Source organism: Cupressus sempervirens, chromosome 4 (genome assembly GCF_028749045.1).
Source record: "Cupressus sempervirens isolate cs-2001-9-10 chromosome 4, ASM2874904v1, whole genome shotgun sequence".
Taxonomy (NCBI): domain Eukaryota; kingdom Viridiplantae; phylum Streptophyta; class Pinopsida; order Cupressales; family Cupressaceae; genus Cupressus; species Cupressus sempervirens.
The window spans coordinates 873,626,502-873,649,344 of record NC_143121.1 but is presented as its reverse complement, the minus strand read 5'-3'; the positions used below and the strand labels follow the sequence as shown (position 1 = coordinate 873,649,344).

General features: G+C 36.6%; 1 protein-coding gene across 8 annotated transcripts in view; it reads right to left on the bottom strand.

Annotated features, from left to right (window-relative positions):
- Window positions 1-344: 344 nt before the first annotated feature.
- The window catches only part of LOC149564185 (Insulinase (Peptidase family M16) protein), a 226,061-nt gene continuing 203,562 nt past the window's right edge, over window positions 345-22,843 (bottom strand). For 4 of the 8 annotated variants that reach the window (XM_089827253.1, XM_089827250.1, XM_089827256.1 and 1 more), the window contains one exon: window positions 345-1,227. In XM_089827253.1, the coding sequence (XP_089683379.1) occupies window positions 1,147-1,227 (81 nt within the window). In that variant the 3' untranslated portion in view covers window positions 345-1,146. The remainder of the gene's footprint in view (window positions 1,228-22,843) is intronic. The other 4 variants (XM_089827252.1, XM_089827255.1, XM_089827251.1 and 1 more) reach the window with 2 other exon arrangements.

Genomic DNA, 22,843 nt, shown 5'->3' with positions numbered 1-22,843 from the left:
TACACTGTATGTATGCATGTATGCATTAAGATATTATACATTATATATTTCAAATGTTCGATAAAAAGAGTCAAATTTTTTCAATGTCACTCTTAGCAGACTAATTTATAGTCAATTTTCATATTTATCTAAAAAAACTAGAAAAGTGTTTTTATATATACAGTCATACTTCAATTGACCAAATAATTAGAGTTTTGAGGTTTTCTTCATGGTGCTGTGTTTGGCATTTCAACTCAGTCTGCTAGATTTGTCAGGTAATGAAGCCTACACGCATTAACAAAAAAGAAATCTGATTTTCACCTATAATAAAATAAATGTCGATTTGATATACTGAATGAAGCATATGACGAAAAATGTAAACCACATAGCATTTTATTTATAGAGGTAATAGTCTTCACAAATTAATATGATAATACCACCTTTCTAGTGTTTTCAAAGATAGATTACATAAAATCAAATGGCAAAATGCCTATTTGATATGCTACTTGAGATATGATACTGATCCTCATTTAGATTTCATTTTCTTCTTAGAAGGCAAAAGAATGATAAGTACCAAACTAATAATAGGCTAATGCTCTCACAAAGAATCTTCCTGCACCTGAAATGACCTAAATGCCCCAAATATGCCCAGAGGACTTCATATTCAACACATGATATGATTACATTCCATCCCTTTTACATAGAATGCGGATGGGAGACTTCATATATTTACTGGCAGTTAGATGGTACACTGAGCATTCTGCCTTAGGAGATGCCAAATTCAATGCACAATATGATTGCATTCCATCATATTATTGCAGATTATATACGCAACATGCATAGTTCAGCAGCCCTATAGATAGTAAGGGCCTCTGAATGAAGGATTCCCTTTAATCTTCTTTGAACATATATCCACAGACTGCAGATGGGAGGCTTCATACATTCACCGGCAGTTAGACAGTACACTCAACATTCCTTCTTAGGAGATGCCAACATAATCATAGATCCAGCCGATGCTCCACTAAAATAAGTAAAGACTACATAAAATAAATTGAACAAGATTTCTTAACCAACATAACTACTCAACTTTAGTTATCACAGATCGCACCACATCTGCTAGTCCAAACAAGAAAATATGGACTATGAAGAATACCTTGAATCCAAATGTCATACTATATTTTTGGTCCTCCTTGAATATTGCAAACAAACTGCTGCCAATACCAGTGCAGCACCTATACTGATTAAAACCTGAAAACAATGTATATGTTCTTTTTAAGGCCAAAATATATGTGAACCACAGAAGTCGGCAAAATTTGAAGAATGGACAAAATAACTGCTTGGCACAGAAGTTAAGCATTAAGCAGAAATCCAAATTCAAGCAACATGGGGCGTACTGTTATAAAAGTGTGGAAGAAATAAAATTTTGCACAGTTGAAAGTGGCAAAATCAACATGAAAATCAATTAAACTATTCTTATGATGATAAAAGATAGACCAGTTGAGATGTAGTAAATGCTTCAAAACAAAGACTACAAATTTCCCCTGATCCAAGATGAAATATCGATTCTTGAATGTTAATTCCTACCAACAAGTATGTATATAAGGCATACCACATATCTACCAATTATACATTTCATGGATTAGGTGCTATGAAAGCCACCGGAATGAGCCATGTTCAATAATTAGTATTACTAAACAGATTAATAATCACCTTCTAAGCCACAAACATAGATTCGACTATGTTTAGCAAGCTATCAAGAGTACAGTAAAACATAAGAGCATGACCGCGATTGATTTTTGGCAATTTAGGCAAGAGCAGAATCAGTTAATACAGGCCAGAAAACAAACTAGCAGAACATCAAAATTTAATGTGCAAAGCCCTATGATGGTTGGGAAAGAGGGGGATGATATTGGTCTGCATATTAGCCTTCTAGGAGTAAGGAAAGATCATTCTTTCCCTTAGAATCTTCATAAGGGGCTGAGTACACAGGACCTACAATCTGTTTGGGAGAAACTAATCTTGGCACTAAAACTCAAAAACTAAAAGAACAGCTAGTTGTAATGTCCCCTTCTAGAATTTAACTTAATTTGAACATTCTTATATGGCTGATTATTGTAACCTGAGAATTATGCTTGCATCACACCTCTCTCTCTCTCTCTCTATATATATATATATATATGTTGCCATTAAATATACAGCACCTGGTTTAGGTGACCAATATTTTATTTGCATAACATAGTTGATAAAATGTGGTTGTTTTGAAAGTACTTGTATATTCAAGTTATATGGAATTACATCAGATGATATCAAATATTTCTGTGGACATTGAAGAATATACAAGAATGTGTGCCAGAAATATATCAGGTAATATACCCCCACAAATACATATAATAAAAATGTATCAAATACATACCTTTGTTTAATGTTCTCTCCTTTATCTGGTTCGCTCCTTTATATGGTTCTGGCTTCTTACTGGCTGTACCCTCTGCCAACAATTCTATGCTTATACAGATATTCTGTTACAAACCTACTGGATATTCTTCCCATATGATGCCCTTGCTCTATGTTTGGGGGCTCTTTGAGCGATTCACTTTTCCTTTTCTCCCAAGTATCACTGGCTGAATGTATTTTTATCTTCTTCTGCCATCTGTTGTGTCTTGCTGATTGTATTGTTGTTTTTATTATGATAATAGATAATTGTGTATTATTAGTTAATGGTAATCTATTGTAAATATCTAGTAAGCTTTAGTTAGCTTTCGCTTTTTTAGCTTTCTCTGTTAGAATAGAATGTTTCTATTCTTTATGATTGTTTCCTAACAAAGCGTCATTATATTCTTTTGTATATATTGACCTTTTGGTCTCTGTCAATAACAAGCAAATATTTTCCAATTACTTCGTAATATGGTATCAAATCCAATACTTCAAACTTTTTTCAAAAAAAAATTATAATTTCTTGTTGAAATTATCTATTAATTTTATTTTTTGAAATAATTTGAGTTTTCTTGTTTCAAAAAAAACTCGGCTAGGGTTTCTGTACAAATTTTGGAGAATAATCAATAACAAATCATCAAATTTGTCTAAAGATTGCATGATCTCTAGTTCATGAATGACAACAAGCTTGCATTTTTCGATTTTGTAGACCAGTCGACCCTCCAAAAATCGCAATTTTCACAAACTTGTGTTTTTTTCTGCTCCCGTTTTTGTTGGCTAAAGAACTCGGCACTACTACAAACCTACTGCTCCCGTTTGTGATGGGCTCAGCACTACTACAAACCGCAGACATCCGTGTTTAGCATACCATCTTTTGCAAAAAACGTGTCAGTTTTTTAGAGACGGGTTTTCGCATTCAAGTCTTCCTTCTCCCACTTACTACATCATATTTTTGGTGTTTGTTCAGCATTATTCAACCCTGTTCGTCCATCCTTGAAACAAACTTGACAGTTTTATCAGAAAACCCCACTATTTCTGCACTTTTTGACCATTCATGGTCGCCGGCTATGGTTTTGCTCGAAAACCTAATTTTTGGGTTCAAAATTTTTTTTGATGATAGATTCCTCATTGGTTTTTTGAGAGCTCAATTGGGTTGTCGTTCGTTTTTCTGGGTACCTCATTTTTTGTGTCTCAATTTTTGAGCCTGCAGATCTAGAAAACAATATATTCATTACGGGTTTTTCCAGCTCTCTTCTAGGTCACTATCCAATTTTTTTGGGTCTTCCATTTTTCTCGAAGAACGTGCCTTGATAGATTTTCACAGCTTTTCATTGAAAAACATCTCATGGCATCTCTGACAAACATTCTGCTCAAGCAGAACTCCAAATTCAATGGTCAAAATTATGGCAATTGGAAGCAGCGGGTCATTGCAATTTTTGAATATCGGAACATCGATCAAATTGTTCCGAGTGTTATGAAATGTCTGACTGCCTCTAGTTCTGATCAGGATACATGGGATCTGCATAGTCGAGAGGCGGTGATACTTCTCAAATTATCCGTAGCTGATGATCAGCTTTCTCAGATTCCATCTGGCAAGACACCTGCCAAGATCTAGACACATCTAAAAAGGTCTTCATGAGACTTCTAACAAAAGTAGAGCCTTCTTTCCGAAAAACACTATTTTCTATTGTCATGGATTAGTGCACCTCGCTCCAAGTACACCAAAATTAGATTCAAGAAATCTGTGATCAGTTACTTTCCATTGATCATAAGATGGAGGACGAGGATATTGTGGTTATCACCTTTCGAAGTTTACCAAAGTCCATCAACTCTCAATATCACATCTTCTCACTGATCTCTCCACCCTGCTACTTCAGCAAGATCGGTAGAAACAACAGTTCGGTAGCAACTCCAGTTCCACCTCCACAGAGCAAGCCTTTGCTATGAAATCCTTTCAAAAGGATAAAAGCAAGTTTCAACAACCATCTCAACAGAAATCTTTTGCTCCAACATCAGATGGTTCCCGAAAGAACATTCAATGCAACTACTACCACAAGTTTGGACACATGAAGGTTGAATGTCGAAAACGCTTAGCTGCATAATCTAAGCAATCAAGTTTGCAGCTCAAAGCGAACAATGCAGAGCACACTGAGCAAACAAAATTTCCCTTTTACGCCTTCATGGCTAAAAGACTTGTAGATCATGTGAAGCCGTCTACCTCGTACATTGATTCAAGTGCCTCTCATTATTTCACTCACCGCAAAGACTGGTTTACTGACTACCAGCCTTATTCAGACTGTTATTTTTAGTGAAGAAGAAGAGTACACGATTGTCGGAAAAGGCAACATTCATATCCAGTCTATTGGGAGGAATCTCATATTCCTTGATGTGTACTACATACTAGGGATGGAACTAGATCTACTCTCAGTCAATGAGTTGTTGTGACATTCTCCACACTTGAATGTCACCTTCAGTTCACATTGGTGCACCATTACTGATCAAGCGACTTAGTCTATTGTTGCAGTGGGTCGTGAGGATCATGGTCTTTTTAGACTTACTGATTCTTGGGACTTAGCTATGGCTGCTCGGCATTCTTCCATCAGCACACTTTGGCATCAGCAATATGGGTACTGAAATGTGCATTATCTCTCACAACTTGCAAGGCATGAGCTTGTTCTTGGATTGCTAGAGATTCAGACGCAATAGCTTGGAGTTTGCGATGCATACCACGCTAAGAAGCAACATCGCACACCTTTCACCAGTGGCAATTCATGGCGAGCTTCTCAGGTACTTCAACTTGTTCATGTCCATATTTGCGGCCCTATGGCCACTCCTATTCTTGGGTCTAAGTATTTTTTGTTGTTTGTTGATGATTTTAGTAGAAAAATGTGGGTATATTTTTGTAAAAGAAATTAGATGCATTTCCTATATTTCAGAAGTTTTAAACCTTTAGTTGAAAAATAGTCTGAGAAATCTATTATTACTCTTAGATCAGACAATGCGAAGGAATTTTGTTCTAATGTTTTCTCCAGCTTCTTGGATACATATGGCATAAAATGCTAGTTAACAACACCCCACATGCCACAAAAAAACAATATAGTTAAACATCGAAACCGAACAATCACTGAGATGGCTAATCCCCACTCGAACACAAACATGTTCTGAAGAAGTTTTGAGCAAAAGCAGTTAACACTGCAGTTTATCTATTGAACTGGTCACCCACAATAGTGGTCAAAGGTAAAACTCTGAAAGAGGCCTGGTCAGGTCGCAAGCCCAAAATCTGTCACCTAAGGTTTTTGGCTCCCTTGCTTTTGTTTGGATCCCTAATGCATCACACACCAAGTAGGATGCCAAGAGTCAAAAACACATGCTTGCTAGATACAACAGTCTTCACAAAGCCTACCGCTTGATCGATGTTGAGACATGTCGTCTCATCTACAGTCATGATATAGTCTTTGATAAGCAACGAGGACCTTTCATGCTTGTTTCTCTTGTTCCAGATCCTCCTGTTCCTAATCCAGCAAAAAGGCCTATGAAGGCTCATGATTTGGGAGTTCAGCTTCCATTAGGTCCACCTAATGGAAGGGCTCTAGTAGCTCCTATAGCTCTAGTTATACCAATGATCCCTGTACAGACACCTCCGGCTTCTCTTGTAGGATCACCTCGATTTGTAGATGCTTGGCCTGAGTTTGATCTAGATTCTTCTGATAAGGAACCTGATCACCAAGCATCTCTTGAAGCTAATATTGGTCATTCTCCTCTCTGGCCTAAGTGGTGGGCTAAGACACTTTCTCATCTTCATGATGATGAGCTCATTGATGGGAGAACTGCTCGGGAAAAGAGCAAACCTACAGAGTTTGTTAACTTTGCTCTCATGGCCAACATTCACAGTGTGTTTGAACCTCAAAAATATTCTCAGACTAAAGGAATTCCAAAGTGGGAACAAGCAATAACATCTGAACACCAGAGCCTGTTGAAGAACAACACTTGGGTCTTTTCAGATTTTCCACCAAGGAAGAAACCCAATGGCTACAAATGGGTTTGCAAAATCAAATACAAGTTGGATGGCACTTTGGACAAGTACAAAGATCGTTTAGTGGCAAAGGGCTTTTCTCAGCATTAGGGCATTGATTATGAGGAGACCTTTGCTCCTACTGCAAAGATAAGCACCATCAGATTAGTCTGAGCCATGATAGCACAATTTGACTAGAAGGTCGATCAAATGGACGTCAAGGATGCTTTCCTGAATGGTGATCTCCATGAATAGGTCTACATGACGCAACCTCCTAGTTTCAAAGTTGTTGGTAAAGACCATCAAGTTCTCAGATTGGTAAAAGCTATCTATGGCTTGAAGCAAGCCCCTTGGGTATGGTACATAAAAATTGATAAGTACCTCACTAATCAAGGCTTCAAGAGGAGTTCTTCAGACTCAAATCTGTACATCAAGACTACTGACAGTGACATCATCCTTCTGGTTATTTATGTGGATGATTTGATCATCACTAGCAGTTTGGCATCTCTGATTCAGGGAACCAAATAGAATTTATGTCAATCTTTTGATTTGACTAACCTTGGGGTCATGCATTATTGCCTAGGTGTTGATGTTTGGCAACATTCTTCTGGTATATTCATCTCTCAATTCAAATATGCCATGGCATGTTAGACAAATTCCATATGCAAGATTGCAAGCCTGCCTCTACACCTATGGAGAAAGGTCTAAAGTTATCCACAAAGTCTGATTCTAATTCCGTTGATGATACTACATACAAGCAACTAGTAGGTAGCCTCATCTACCTCTCTACTACTAGACCTGATATCAGCTTCGCAGTCAACTATATTTCATGCTTTATGAAAGCTCCTAAGGCTGATCATTGGATGGCAGCAAAGCGTGTGCTTCATTATGTAAAGGGTACTTCAAATTATGGACTTCTTTACTCTTGAAGTTCTAATCTTAAACTTAGTGAGTTCATAGAGTCAGATTGGGCAAACTCTGTTGATGATAAGAAGTCAACTTCTAGACATGTGTTTAGTTTGGGATCCAGTGTAGTCACATAGACTAAGAAGAAGCAGTAGGCAGTTTCTCTCTCCTCTACAAAGGCCAAATATAGAGAGACTGTTACGGCAGGACCTGAAGATGTTTTGCTTCATCGGATGATTGGGGATATGCAAATGTCACCAGCAAGACTGACTACTATGTTTGTTGATAATGAAGGCATTATCAAGCTAGCACGAAATCTAGTCTTCCATGAACAAACCAAGCATGTGGATGTTCACTGTCATTACATATGACAGCTGGTTGAAGACAGGACTATAGATTTGCAGTATGTTCCTATCACATATTAGACTGCAAACATTCTCACCAAGCCTCCTAGTCTTGATAAGTTTGTCAAATTCAGAGGACAGCTTGGTGCTCTAGATAGATTAACCATTAAGGGAGGGTATTACGATAATAGATAATTGTCTATTATTAGTTAATGGTAATTTGTCGTAAATATCTAGTTCGCTTTCGCTTTTTTAGCTTTCTCTGTTAGAATAGAATGTTTCTATTTGTTACAATTGTTTCCTAACTAAACATCGTTTTATCTTTTGTATATATTGACCTTTTGGTGTTTGTTAATAATTAGCAAATATTTTCTAATTACTTCGTAATAGTTTTTTCCCACTGTCTATTGGTTTGACTATTGAATGAATTACTATGTCACTAATTGTTTAATTTCTTATATTTTTTCCATAACCTCACTATGCCCTTGCATTGGCTTGGTTTTGTGGTTCTCGCTCAGCAGAGCTCAGATTTGTTCTCTGCATTGATCTTTGTTTCCTCTTCCATTATCAATTCTTGTTCATATTTCCCTATCCTTCTTTTTGATGTTTTGATGCATTGGTTTTCTCTTGCAGCCTCCATGGTCTTTTAATTTCTTGTTATAATTGGTGCCTAGTTTGTTTAATATCATATATGCTTTCTTCCTAGGGTAACAAAGTAATGCATGTAATAATATACAGTAACAAAAGGAAACATTATGTAACACAAATATCAAAGATCTCCCCAAGCATCCATCTTTAATATCAGTGAATATTTACAGCTATATATATCAGACGCAATCACAATGCCGACACAATAATGATCCTTCTCGACTCAAGTACATGTCAAATATAAGTGCTGAATGGGTGCAACTACCAATCATCACAACCAACCCAAACTACCTAACCTTCGAAAACCAACAAATATTAACATTTAATTTTACCGACATTAACCTCACCCTCTCCCCCCCACACAAATAAATAAATAAATAAAAGAACGAAAGAAAGTCGTAAGTCGTCTCTGATTGACACACAACAAAATGGGGCAATGACAAAACCAACTATACAAAGAAAGATATCAAGAAAGGGACTGAGGAAGCCTACCTGAAGCAAGTAGTGTGGAAGTTACCAATTACTCTCTCAATCTGTACACCTGCTCAATCTGGTACTTCAAGTTTCTCTATGTGACTATCTAACATTCATGTGGTAACTTTACCATATAGGTTGCTTTAAAAATCTCCTTATCTCTCTTGTCTTCTAACTCCGCAACAATAGCAAGGTGTGTCTTCAACATTGCTCACTTAACCTTCTCCTCAGCCAACTAATCCCTACACTGGACCAACTCATTCTTGTGCTAGGCTAGTTGTTCCTCTACCTCTTGCAAATGCCTAGCCAACTCCTCTCGATCTTCAATTGCTACCATCCATTGGGCTTCAGCTCCGAAGGCCAAATGTTGAGTCCACCTCCATTCATAATACTATTCATGGAAAACCTACTTGACACTCTGCAATAAGGCCCAAATGTGGCTCTCTCCTGTATGCTCAAGAAGGCCACCATCTACCAACATCTAGAGGCTCTCAATGGTAGGCCACCCTTGAAACTCAAAGAACCTTGCAAACTCCTAGATACAACCTCCGCTAACAAATTGTTGTCCTCAATTTTGTAACCCTACGAAACTTTCATATGGATTCATAGGTGCATCCTCTTTGCTTCAATGCATTAATGAGGCATCATGAGAACAATTCATTATCCCCAAGTTGTTCTTTGTGTACCCTTATTTATGCATTCTATTGAGAGTTTTTCGTCGAGATCATCCCCAATTGTTTGTAGGTAAGAGTTTTCCTTCTTGCACTTCAAACACTTGATTTTTGGTGAACTTTCAGGCCTTTATTTGTTTTTTCTTTGTGTTGTAAATAGTTTTTGCTTTTGTTTCTGCCTTACGCGAATGGCCCTTGGAATTCCGCTCGTTTTGAACTAACTCAGGTTGAAATCGGAGTTGTCTAGCTCAAGTTATGAGGGGAAAAGTGGGGTTTTTCAAGACAACTGCATATTTTTATTAAAAACCTCATCGAAGTGGGCTTTTTATTGGCAAATTTCAGCTCATTCTGAGTTGATTTGACCATAGTTTTTTTCATGTTCTATGTAAATAGTCTTTTTCGAGACTAATTTTCATGTTACTTTATTAAAAACTATATTTCACTATTAAATATAATTTCATGAGACAACTTAAGTGTATAAGTGGGATTCTTATTTCATATTACATATATCCACATGCAAAATACTTCATGAAAATCCACTTTCAATAAATTCTATGTCCCAAGCATTAATAAAAGTGTGCCTTTTTAAATATGATTACATAAATGATTATGTTAAAGTTCATTTTTAATAATTAAATGCATGTCTTTAATCATTATTTAAGTGGGTTTTTTGAATCTCATTTACAAATAAATGTTAAATTATAATGAGTTTTTCATTCATTTTTTATTAAAGTGGTGTTTTTGGTACCAAATACATATGTTTTTAATTACAAAATGTGTTTTCCCTTAAGGCAAAAGTGGCGATTTTTAAGCCAATAGCGTATGTTTTAAAAAACACATGTATTTGCTTCTTTAAAAGGCGTGCTTGGAGTTAACTAGCAATTTTGGAAGGATATGCATACATTTCTCAATGTATTATGGCTTTCAAGAAACCTGTTTTTGCTTGGTAATATTGTTTTCTTCCAAAGAGGTGATTTTTAATCATTTGCATATATTTGATATGTATGCAAATGCCTTATAAAAATGCATTTAAAACTGAAGTGGTGTTTTCTAAACCATTTTACATGTTTTAATCCCCATGCGTGCGCCTTTAAAAAGTGTGCTTTGGTCTTCAAGCCAAAAGTGGCGATTTTTAAAGGATTTGCATATATGTAAACACATGTTTTTTATTCCTAAAAGTGTGTCTAAAGCAGGCCTCTAAGAAGTGGCGATTCTATGTAAGTTTACATTTTAACACATGTTTTTCTCTTACAAAGTTGCATTTTGCCCTATCCAAGGCAGGCGGCGATTTTTGCCCAAATATCATGAGCTTCTTTGATGTTATGACCTTCAAAAAATACGTTTTGTTTTACAAATGCCATATCTTTTCATAGAAGGCAATTTTGGAAGCTTTTGCACATGTTTTAACATGTGTTTTGGCCAAAACAGCCCGTCTAGGGCATTTTCTCCATCTTTCCCAACTCTTTATTGTGCATTTTGGCATTGAATCTCTTTAAGAAGTTATCTTGGGTAAGTAAATTGATTCCAAGCTTCTTGTTTATCATTTTTACAAGCTCAATCTTTCCCTAAACATTATTTTTATATACCTTTGCATTTGAAGTTGTTATTTCAAAAGTTGTTCCACATTTTGAGCATTGCATTTCTCTAACCATATACACCTGTCCAAATTCGAGCCATGCAACGAAGATTTCGAAATCTATTAAGTCTTGGTTTGAGCAACTCTAAAATTTGAACATCTCATGGATTTTTTCAGATTTGCTCAATCTTTGGACAAGGTTTTTGTTTATCTCATTCTTGGTGAAGTGGGGTTAATTTTTCTTTCTATCTCTAAGGCATTTGTATATTTTTGTTTGGATGTTCATGCAAGTCACTAACATTTCCATTTTCAGATTTGTATGATTTTCATTCTTGAAATTGTTCCTTCTATCTTCCGTCTTTTCCTCCAAGTTGCATATGCAAGATCTCATCTTACTTGCATATGCTTGAGATCTTGCATATGTAGTTGTGTGTTAAATCCCGTTCTAAAAAGAAATGTTTGGTTCTTCTCTTACATGTGAATGCGAGTTAAAACCCCACCAATACGCATTTCATGTATTACCATATGGCTGCCTTATACATAAAGTCTTTGCAACATGCTTACCAGATAGTATCTTACGTTTTGTACTTATTGTAACATGAGGTGTTATTCATTTTCCTCCTTGTTCACTCAAAACCAAGCTTGCTCGTCGCATATGCATTTCATCCTACAAACCTCATTTTAGACAAATCTATTCACAATTCATCCATTCTGAGTTCGACCCATTTGTTCATTATCCGTCCCCATCCATTTCATCCATTTATTCCACTTATATCTTGTTCAAAATCCATCAAAATCTTGCTATGAATCCTTCACATGTTGATGTTCTCATTTTATGGGATTTTCATGTAACAATTTCACAGGCATACCATTTTGCAATGTCAAGAGAATCCACTCCAGCAAAAGGCAAAGATAAAAAGAACATGAGGTACTAGTATGACCAGTATCATAAATCCATTCTTTCATCACAAGTAACCTCATATTGTGATGAAGTACGAGATACTAATATTTCTCATATGAACATTGAAGACTTTCTTGCAAGGGTTAAGGCTTCAGCTACCGAGGAGATGGAGTGGATCAAATGGAATCATATTCATCATTTGTCTACATTCCCTTTGGCGGCTCATGAACCACAATTCATACTTGCTTGTGCAAGACATTTTGATGCTGCTTCACGAACCATTAAAGATCAAGATGGTAATACTATCATTAATCTTGATCCTAAGACTATTGATCATATTTATTATATTCCTCACACTCCAATTGTTACAAATATCACAAGACAGAAAGCTATGGAGTGATGGAATGAGGATAGTTCATCTTACGCCAAGTTTGTAAATGATAACTGGTTGATTACTAAGAGACCGAATCTTGTCAGATGGTCAGTCAAGGGAGTTCACAGATATGATTTTAAAGAGGAAATCAATGACCTCATAACACTTCTTATCTGCTTGGCAAGGTTCAAGGAGTCAAACACCTTCGAACAGTACATATCACTCATAATACGATAAAAAAAGAATGTGTTTTTGGCCAAATTGGTGAGTGATTCAATATGTGAACAATTGGTGAATGTTCTATCAACTGGTGTCTTCAACATCAACTACTACATGGTATACATTGCTGCTGCTCTAGGTACTTTTTTTGAGTTATCAACAAAGCATGACAGATATATAGTTCATGTGTGGGAATATTATGAACAGTTGCCTTTGAAACAAAGTTGGATACACTTCAGGAGACTCCAAGATGCTTTCTTCGGGCATTTTATGTGTTTGTTTGATAAAGAGCTCCCTAACATATAGGTATCTGATGAGCCATGGAACAAGGTCAATGAATATGGTTGCATGTTCTTACAATTTCCCAACCTTACATACTTACGAGTTGGATGTTTCAAAGGAGAACCATACACATTACAAGGTATTCTACTGATTGAATTATACTGATGGAGAAGACAAACATCTAATGGAAGTTCAGGCTTATCAATCTAGTTTGCACCAGCCCAGAGTAGGAATTTCATCTCGAAACCCATTAAAAATTGGAGGATATTTGATTCATATTGTTCCTAAGCCCAAGAATATGGAGTTTGAACTTTAGAGGATCACGTTGAAAATGTTTGCAGCTAGACATGGTTTTGATTGGAGGGGATTGCATGATAAGATGAGGAAGCAATTTTACACATACATCGTCTAGAAGCTCTCTAGATTGATGTGTGCACTGAGGTGGAAATGTAGCATATGGATTACATCCGATTAACTGCAAAGCAAATTATAGATTTCCATTTGGCACCAATTCCCCCTAGTTTTGAAGATGATGATCAAGTTTTGGATCCCGAATATGTTTAGCATGATGTGGAGAAGTTACCCATTGTTCCTCCTACATGGTCATGCAAAGAAATTACAACCATTTGGGATAGATTTCAGTCTATTCTTGCTAATACCAACACATGGATAAAGAGAAGGCGTCTTAAATGCATAAAGATAAAAACCTGGTTAAGATTTTGATCCTACTAGTCCAATTGGTTTGAGGTTGGAAATAAAGGGTAAAGGAAAAGATGTTACATTTTCGTCTGCATTTGAACCTCCTATTCAAAGTTTGCTTAAGTTATCTATCAAAGACGGAATAGATTCAAGAGTACTTGAAGCGAAAGAGATTGGATCTCAATCAATTAAAGTTGATCCCAGTGACGATGAAACGAGGAAATCAAAAGAATCATCCCCTCTTTCTTCATATCCTTTGGAAGTTCTTGCTGCAACCTCTCTTTCAGATTCAGCCCTAGTGTCAAATGAATCTCATGATTTTCCTTTAGGTGTTTCTATGGGAGAATTCTCTATTAAGCAATCATCCTTCGAGGATTTAGTACCTATTATGTCAGCTTTGTTGGTATCATCAGTAGCTCCTGCATTAGAGACACGAGATCACTGTGATTTTGAAAATGTATTCGATACATTTTATTTGTTTATTCCTTCTGTCACTATTCGGTCCATAGTATTGTTAGATGTAACTTCAGCTCACTTTGAACTAGTGTTACCTCGGCACGGGGGTGCGGTGGTGCGGGGAGACGTGGGGACGAGTTTCAGGTGCAGGAAAAAAAGACCTCAATTTGGAGACAGCGAGGTGACGGCAGGGGTGCAGCAACGAGGGTGCGGAGGGGGGGAGAGAGGGGGAGGTGGTTGCATAGTATGTATGTAGTATGTATATTTATATATATACATATATGTATATGACTTAAAATGCTAATTATGAAATGATACTTCAATATATTATATAACATACCACATATAGTTGAGTAGTGAAAATTGAAATGCGATTCACAAACCATAAGTTCAAACTTGAAACTTGAGACTTCATAACCATTACCAATGACCATTTAACAAATTAACAGTTCAAGATGCAAGATTCACAATTCATTGTTAAAATATGAATATCATATATGATATATCATAAAGATGCTCGATGACAATGAGCCGAGTAGCATGAAACAGTCAAATGAAATAATGTATCGTAGTCATATCAAAGTGAATACAATCAACAAAATGACAAAATGTCAATAATGAGAATGGAATCATCCCAAGTGCTCTCTACGCATACATAAAAAAAAATTAAAAAAGAAAAGAAATTTTTTTTTTTTTTTTAACTTTTTGGGCCATTCCACTGACTACACCCCACGAGCACCCCACAAGCACCCTGGGAGCACCCCCGCACCCGAGCAACCACGAACCACCCGGGTGCTCAACCAGTACAACCGCGGGGCAGCGGCACATTTTCGGCCAGCGGGGGTACTCGAGTGCATGACACACCCACACTGGGTGCGTACGCAAACCAGGCATAGATAACTTTAAGAAACACATCTTTAGGAAAAAATATAAAATTTTGGTGAATTGAACATTAGTTTAGGGGGAAAATTTTAATTTCTATTGGCGAATTTTTTTTTTTAAGTTAGGATTTTTAATTTTATTGGCGATTGTTCTTCAATCATATGAAAAATCTATAAAATCTTGGCGAATCTTTGATTATTGATGAGAATCATGGAAAAAGGTACACATACCTAGAAACAATGATTTTATTATTATTATATGGAGCCTAATTAATTATCAAACTTTAAGGTTATATTTAGCCCACTTTTATCATTGCAATTTCCCTCCAAATTATTCAATGGTGGTTTGGGGAAACCACCCCTATTATTTTTAATCATCAAATGATCCTAAATCAAATGCTTAAATCCTATTTCAAGCCAAAATTTTAAAAGGACACCAAGTTTTGAAGAAAGTCCCAAAGTAAAGATACATGCAAAATCTACATACTTAATCTGTAGTGTAAATTAAATTTTTAACAAACATTAGTGAATATTATCATCAATTAAGACAAACCTTGAAATTGTAGGCGAAAATATTTAATTTACCACAGAAAAATTAGATTTCATTGGCAAAGTCATCACTAAAAAATAAATACTTATGTATTATTATTGTCGATTAGCCTAACATGGGACCCAATTTTGGTAAAGTACAATTGATGTGGACACCCTGAAAGTGTAAAAAAAAAAGCCAAATCTAGGGTCTCCGATGAGTGAGACTAGCCAAATGGCGAATATTAGCCATTAAAGTTATCCTTGGCACCGGGTGCTTCGGGTTTTTGACACAAGTGCGTGCACCTAGGTTACACTGCTTTGAACAATTTATGACTGAGGTCAGTCATAGTACACCTCTTGTGGCTATTCAAACAGACACTAACCATAGTTACTATTGGTGTACAAGATAACCCTGAATTAACTATGATGACTACTGTTTCATCTAATGTAGCTTCTTTCAGTCTTCCTCCATGGTTGAGCACTATCACACAGAAGAGAAAGAAGGAAGAAATCCCACCTGAAGAGGTTGATAATCAAGTAAATCAAGGGTTTCCAAGAATAAAAAAGAAAAGGTAGTTTCTCGAGTGAGGATTGATAAAAATCACATCAAGTTTGCTAAGATCGTTGAACCACTTGTGGGGAAATCTACTAAAGTTATGCAACCTACTAATTATATAATCATAAGGGCTAAGCTTGGTAAATAGACAAGGTCGGGTTATCAACAAGATGCACATGAGGCAGTAAATTTTCTTTCTGGAAAGAATGATGAAATATGGTGAAAGAAAGAGAAATCGAAAGAAGAGAAAGCACACTTGTTGAGAATCATTGAAGAGATGAAGAGGTCATATGTTGCCAGTGAATCTATTTTAGTTGAATGCACACAGAGGGAGAAGCAGAAGACATATACTATTGATGAATGGAGCAGCAATATTGAAAAAGAAGCAATCCGAGTGTTTCTTCAAGTGTACTGAGAACTAAAGAAAGAAGGAGAAATCTTTGCTAAACTCAATGACATGTTGAAATCACATAATCATCAATTTGAATTGATAGACAATGATTTTGGTTCTTGGAGCAGCATGATGGAAGTTGATTTAGACTTCTTGTGTGAGTATAATGTCATTACATCTGTTGAAATGTATCATGACTTCATGCATGTTATGGAAAACAAGAAACAAGTTCTCCAAAAGCTCGTTAAAGAGGTAAAGGCAGCAATATTCATAAAGTCTACTCAGGAAGAGAAAATTAATAGAGCTTTGAAAGAATTGCCATGTGAAGTTATTGACGAAGACAATAAAATAAGGAATCAACAAGAGGTTCTCACCGAGTTTGCAGAGGTCATTAACCTACAACTTCAGTCAAATAATTCCAAGATCCATGTGCTTGACATGCTTGCAAATTGGAAGTTTTCACTGAAGAATTTACATAATCAAGTGAAAGATTCAAGCAAAGAAACATCTAGAGCAGCAAGCACACTTCAAAAGGTCATCATGATTTTGCAACACACTAGTGAACCGGATGCTACAATTGTACAAGAATCCCTACATAAATTTGGAGAGTTGGTTGATACCATGTGAAAACTCCAAATTACACAGTTGTATGTTTTTAATAAATTTATTGTAAGTACAGGATAACATGTACCCATGCAAGTAGCTCATGTAGTTTAATTGCAATTGCATTAGACGTGCAATTTTGAATAAAGTCAAAGTAGTTGATAGGATAAGGATGAGTGATTAAGGTTGTTCCACTTTTTCCTCCACCTCTCTCTCTTTTCTTTTCCTATATAAAGGAGAGAGTTCATTGTAAATAATCATCTTTTCCTATAGAGGAGAAGGCTGAGCTTGTGACTAGAAGACTTTGTAATTCTTGTTGCGAATTTCTGAAGTGAATAAAGAAGCAAGTTTTTTCCAAACCGTGTGTTGAGATACTTGGAATGGAACTTTGTGTCTTATGTTACATTGATTCATTTGTCTTTATTACTCTCTTTGAAAGCATTTGAGAATTTTGGTGTTGTTTTGAAAGACTTCAAGCTTTCATTAATGAGATTGATTGAGTTAAATAGTGGCTGCAAGTGCTAAGAGTTCCAGACTCTGAGCTTAACTTCTTAGTATATTATTTCATACTTGGATAGCTGAACAGAGACATTAAGCTTTGTTAGTTATTTGCTCTTAAATTTCAAGAAGATTGTTCATAGGAAATTTTAAGTTCTTGCTATCAATCACCCAAGTCTAGACATAACTGTTGTCTTAAGGTTGTTTTTACGTCAACCCTTAAGTCATCAGTATTACCGTAGCAATCAATTCCTTTTGTTTAATTGTAAAATAGTACTTGGTAATATAAAATCATTCATGAAGAAAGAGGAATTGATTCAGTAAACCATCCTGTTATTAATTTCAGTTAGGTCTTTGTTGTAGCCACCTATAGTAAGAAGGTAACCTCCCTTATTGCTGAGAGGGGAGATTTATCTCACTACACTGTTGCCTAAAAAACTCATTTTGTAAGTTGTGGTCATAGTGACTTGCAAAATATTTAGCCAACACAAATGTCAAGAGTTTCTCAACCTTGATGGTCTACCACCTCGCAGGCCTGTAGTCTAATAGAAGCCACTACCCTCCTGGCACCTACCACCATCTGCTAAATACCGATCAAGGTCTATGTCGCTAGACTCTCCCCGAATCTGCTCTTTAAGGGGTATCTATTGAATAAGTGTCTCAACTCTATCCAAACATCCCTCCTCAAAATTATCTACAATAGGATCCCTCTCTAGCTCTAGCTCCCTCACAGGTGAGTGTCCAGTATTCAAGTCTATGATCTTGCTAGGCAGGTACCTACCTTCGTACTAAGCAGAATGTGGGTTTGTTAGGTGATAGGAGCACAAGCTAAAAACAATTGAGCCAAATATGTATGTTATTTTAGATTCTTTACCAGTTCTAACTAGTGTCTCCACTACACCATCTCTGGGCATGTCTCCACCAGCCTGCTCTGTCATTGTCACCACCTTCATTCCCACAACTGCTCTTGTCGTCACTCTTTGCTACTACCACCTTTCTTACCCTTGTTTAAATAGATTCCACCATCGCAATGTGTGGAGGTGTTAAGGTATAGGAGCTCGAGATTTGCCAAATCCTGGTATCACAAAGAGATAGGTTGAAGCAGACTACAACTAGAGAGAAGGGCTAGTGGAAATCCAATATGTATGGTAACACTCATTATGGGTGGCCCCTCCACATCAGCCTCAGATTCCACTGTCTTGTTTGTAGCAGTGCTCCTCTCCTCTAAGCACCATGCAGTTACTACCTCCACTAGCTTGTGATGTGTTGTGAGGCCTCGTATCCACTATAAGCAAACTCATTGTCGTTTGTGTGCGACTTACTCTTGGACACTAAAATTCATATCATACATTTTTCTTTAAACTAAATCTCCTACTAGGTCTCATAATGTCAATCAACATTAAGCTAGTAAAAAATTAGCGGTTGATTGGGGTATACTTGGTATTGTGGCACTAAATTTTGCTAGTGTGGACATACCTGAGTATGCATGGCCTCAAGGAAGAGTCGAATAGCATAATGTAGCATGTAGAATGTTGTGTTCTAATGTCATGAACTCCATCCAATCTGCTAATACAAAAGCCCAAGCATACACAATACCATTCCTAAGCCTATTCATTGAGGCTATCTGGGTGATGGTCATGTTTGGCGCACGACTTGACCATGTTAGGCACCTCTTTTAAGACATCTACAATCACCTCCACTCATCCTGCCAAAGAAAGAATTTCTTCACTTCCCTCCCTCTACTAGCATGTGCTAGCCTATCTCGATTGGCTAGTGTGAGGTCATCATGGCACATCATCTTTAGGAATGCGTCCTCAAGGTCTAGTGTGATCTTTTGCAATTTGTAAATTTTCTTTCCATGTGCACCAGAATATCAAAAACTATTGTGGATTTATGGGCAGCAAAAGAAACAATGAACACATGGTGTTGGTAATCAAATACAAATTGCTTCCTAAACCTATCATATTGACCAACCATATGTACCAATCATAGCATGCAAGACCACCTCTAATTCACAGTAACAAAATATGCACATGTAGATGGCCCAGTAAGCCTAAGCACACCTCAATTGCTCTTTGATAAGATCGCCTCAGGTGTTCCCATGCACCATTTTCTGCAGTTCACCCATACAAATCCTCAAGCTAAGGTATCTACCATCACATCCTCCTTTGCCATCTAACTCTCCACCTTTAACCTAGTTTTTGTTGCTTCTCCTTTAGTCTTCCTGTTGTTCATTCTTCACACAACTCGAACTCCAGAGGCTAATATCATGTTTGCTTTGCTCATGGATATAGATGACACCCCTATTATAGGTAACCGTTGTAATTGACTTCTTGAATCTTAATTCTTTGACCCTACTATATCCATCAATAATCCATTCTTTGTCTTTTGTGAATAATATTGAAAACTGGTTACGACACTTAAATCACTACTCGCATTGTCCTTCTCTTTCTTGTCTACGACATGCAATTATATTCCAACCCCCAACTATAGCAACACTAACTTCATGGTATTGTATCTTTTCTATACATTGCTTTTGTGTGTCTGTAAATTGAGTCTCCTTGTCATTAATAGATGGTGACCTTTTCCAAAATTCTTCGTATAGCTCTTATTGTGCCATTATACATATTTGTCCCTACTTCAAAAAGGTGATTCCTTTCTTGGCATTTTGCGCAATAAGATTCAATGGGGTCACCACTTGTAATGCCTCAAAATTGATGGCCACTTTTCTTGTCCTTGTAGAATCACATCTCACGGTCACGTTCCTATGTGCTTACTTCTACAATTTGATCCCTATCAAGTACCTATGTATACCTATAGGATGTCTGGTACTCCCTTTGTGTGGTGGTCTTCCGTGTGTTTCTCACCCAGCATGGCTTCCAAAACCCTTCATGCCTAAATCAGTTCATTCCTTCATGGCTCCTTTATACTACAACCATTACATTGTATTGCTTTATTTTGCATGTTGTCGTAAGTGGCTTCTCCCTTTAGCTTGGACCCAACTTCCCATACAGATTATGTTTCACCACACAATCTGGTTCCCTTGACATTACGCTATGTCCACTGTACGGTGGGTCACATAACGGTGGAAACAACCACTCGTACAATGGTGTCACTATAAGGTCACAAGCTCTTCCATTTTTCTTTTCTTTTCTTTTTCTTCTTTTTCAAATTCAATTTACATCTTATTGGGCATTATCGATTGAACCAAATCATCATTCATCTCTTTGAAGTCATTTCTGTTATGGCTTCAATTTCAACCTGATCTCTATATTTGGAATCTCTTGTCTATTGCGTGAATATTTTGCAATGAACAGCTTAGGTAGAGTCTAGCCACAAATTAGTAGACCAGTCACTATATGCGAGACAGAGTCTTTCCTACCTGAAAAGGAAGGCTCCCCCTTCTCACTATTCCTTGGATCAACTCAAGGTAAGCAAGAAGTTGAGATATATTGAAAGGATATTACCAATATTCTTTCCTCTTAACTTTCAAAATAATATCCATTTACCCGTTGAGTGAGTAATGGGCAAGATGAACACTCTACCTACACTTCTATCTAAAGTTGTACATGATGATATTAATAAACCAACATTAACTCAAAGGCTAGCTGAAAGCGTACCAATTTGGCTCTAAGTCTAGTCTTAATCTATGCTATAAGAATAATCATTATTATTAGGGTACAAAGACTTCTAGAAGTAAAGAATTCTAACTATTTTTGTGAATTGAGGAGGAGAAACAAGCTAAAAATAAAGTTCCTAATCTATGTATCACCGTAATTGCTCCCAGTCAAAGCTTCGGCTCTAATTGCTTCTTAACTCTTTATACTCAATTATGAAGAAAACAAAAACACGTGAATCAAAGATAACAAATGCAAATCACCATCAAAGGTTCCAATGTACACTAATCACAATTGCACTCAATCAAAGTTCAGCTCTGATTGTTTCTTTGTATTCACTTCTCTTTCAAAATAGTATTACACAATCAAAGTTGTGCTTCCACAATTTCTTCGGAGTTTTCTTACATACAATAAAAGATGATTTTTACAATGAGGGGGCACTCCTTTATATAGGCAAAGGAGTTGAGAAAAAACTCTAGGAAAAAGTGGGAGCAGCTCAACCAACTTTGACCTTTACTAACCAAACGAGAGAAATTATTGGATTACATGTCATAAGGACATGCAAATCGTATTACATGTAATTACACAATTTCTTGCAATATATCCTCTCCAATCTACAAGCATGAAAACTAAAGAGGAAAGAAGACAAAAAACAGAGTTGAAACAATCCTAAGGATTGTTCTTAAATGCCTTAAACTTGATATGACATCACGCACTATAGGAAGATCTGAGACTTCTGCTGTCCTTGATATAGCCTCTATTCTAACTGCATCGACATATGATGATTTTACAACTTTGCAATTTGCCGCGAGAGAATCCTATAGGTGCTTTGCTAATTATTTATACAAAGCAAACTTATTCATTGTGTCAGAACCAAAATCTTCAAAATCCAAATCAGCATTAACTCTAACAGTATATTTTGAAGTCATCTCCTTTACTGTGACCATGTTATCATGCTCAATAAGAACTTGGTACCCCATTTGTTCCATGTTGCACATTACCTTAGTTTCAATTGACTAACAATCTTCTAAGGCTGCCTGCAACTTTGTTACGAGTTTCCTCAGTGTCTCTTCCTTGTAACCCATGAGTCTATGGCATCTGTAGAACATTTCGCAAGACGGGACAACATCACATGCAACCAGGCCATCCAAATCAGAATTGGCAATTTCATCCCAATCACACAAAATTCTCTTGAAGGTGCTAGCTTCTTAATTCAGAGATGCAATTAGGTCATGCAACATCTCTTTAATACCTCGGATACATTCAATGATTTTAACTATGTTTGTGATGGCCTGAACTCCTTCAGAGACAACTTCTCAAAACCAAGTGTTTGCTGCTTCCATTACCCGTTTCTCTCGAGATGTAGTGATTGCATTTTGTGAAGACTGTTGTTGAATAACCTCATTTAGGCAAGCAACCTCCTGTTTAAGCTGATTCTTCTTCTACTATAACTCATGTTTGCTCTTCAATACATTGGCAAGTGCATCATGAGCATCTTGTAGACAACCCAACCATGATTGCTTACCAAGTTCAATTTTGATGAACTTGTAATCTGATTGGTTAAGTTCTTAAACCGATTTATCCACCAATGGTTCAACAAACTCTACAAACTTAAGTCTTTTTATAACGACTACAATTCCTAAAACAATCCTATCTTTCAGAGATTTAGACTTAATTTTCTTGATAGGAAAATTATCTGCGAGTAGCACAACCTTCCTTCTCTTTATAGTGAACTTGCCCAACCATGCAGGCAAACTAAAACCTTCATTAGTTGAATCAGGTACAGTAACAACCAT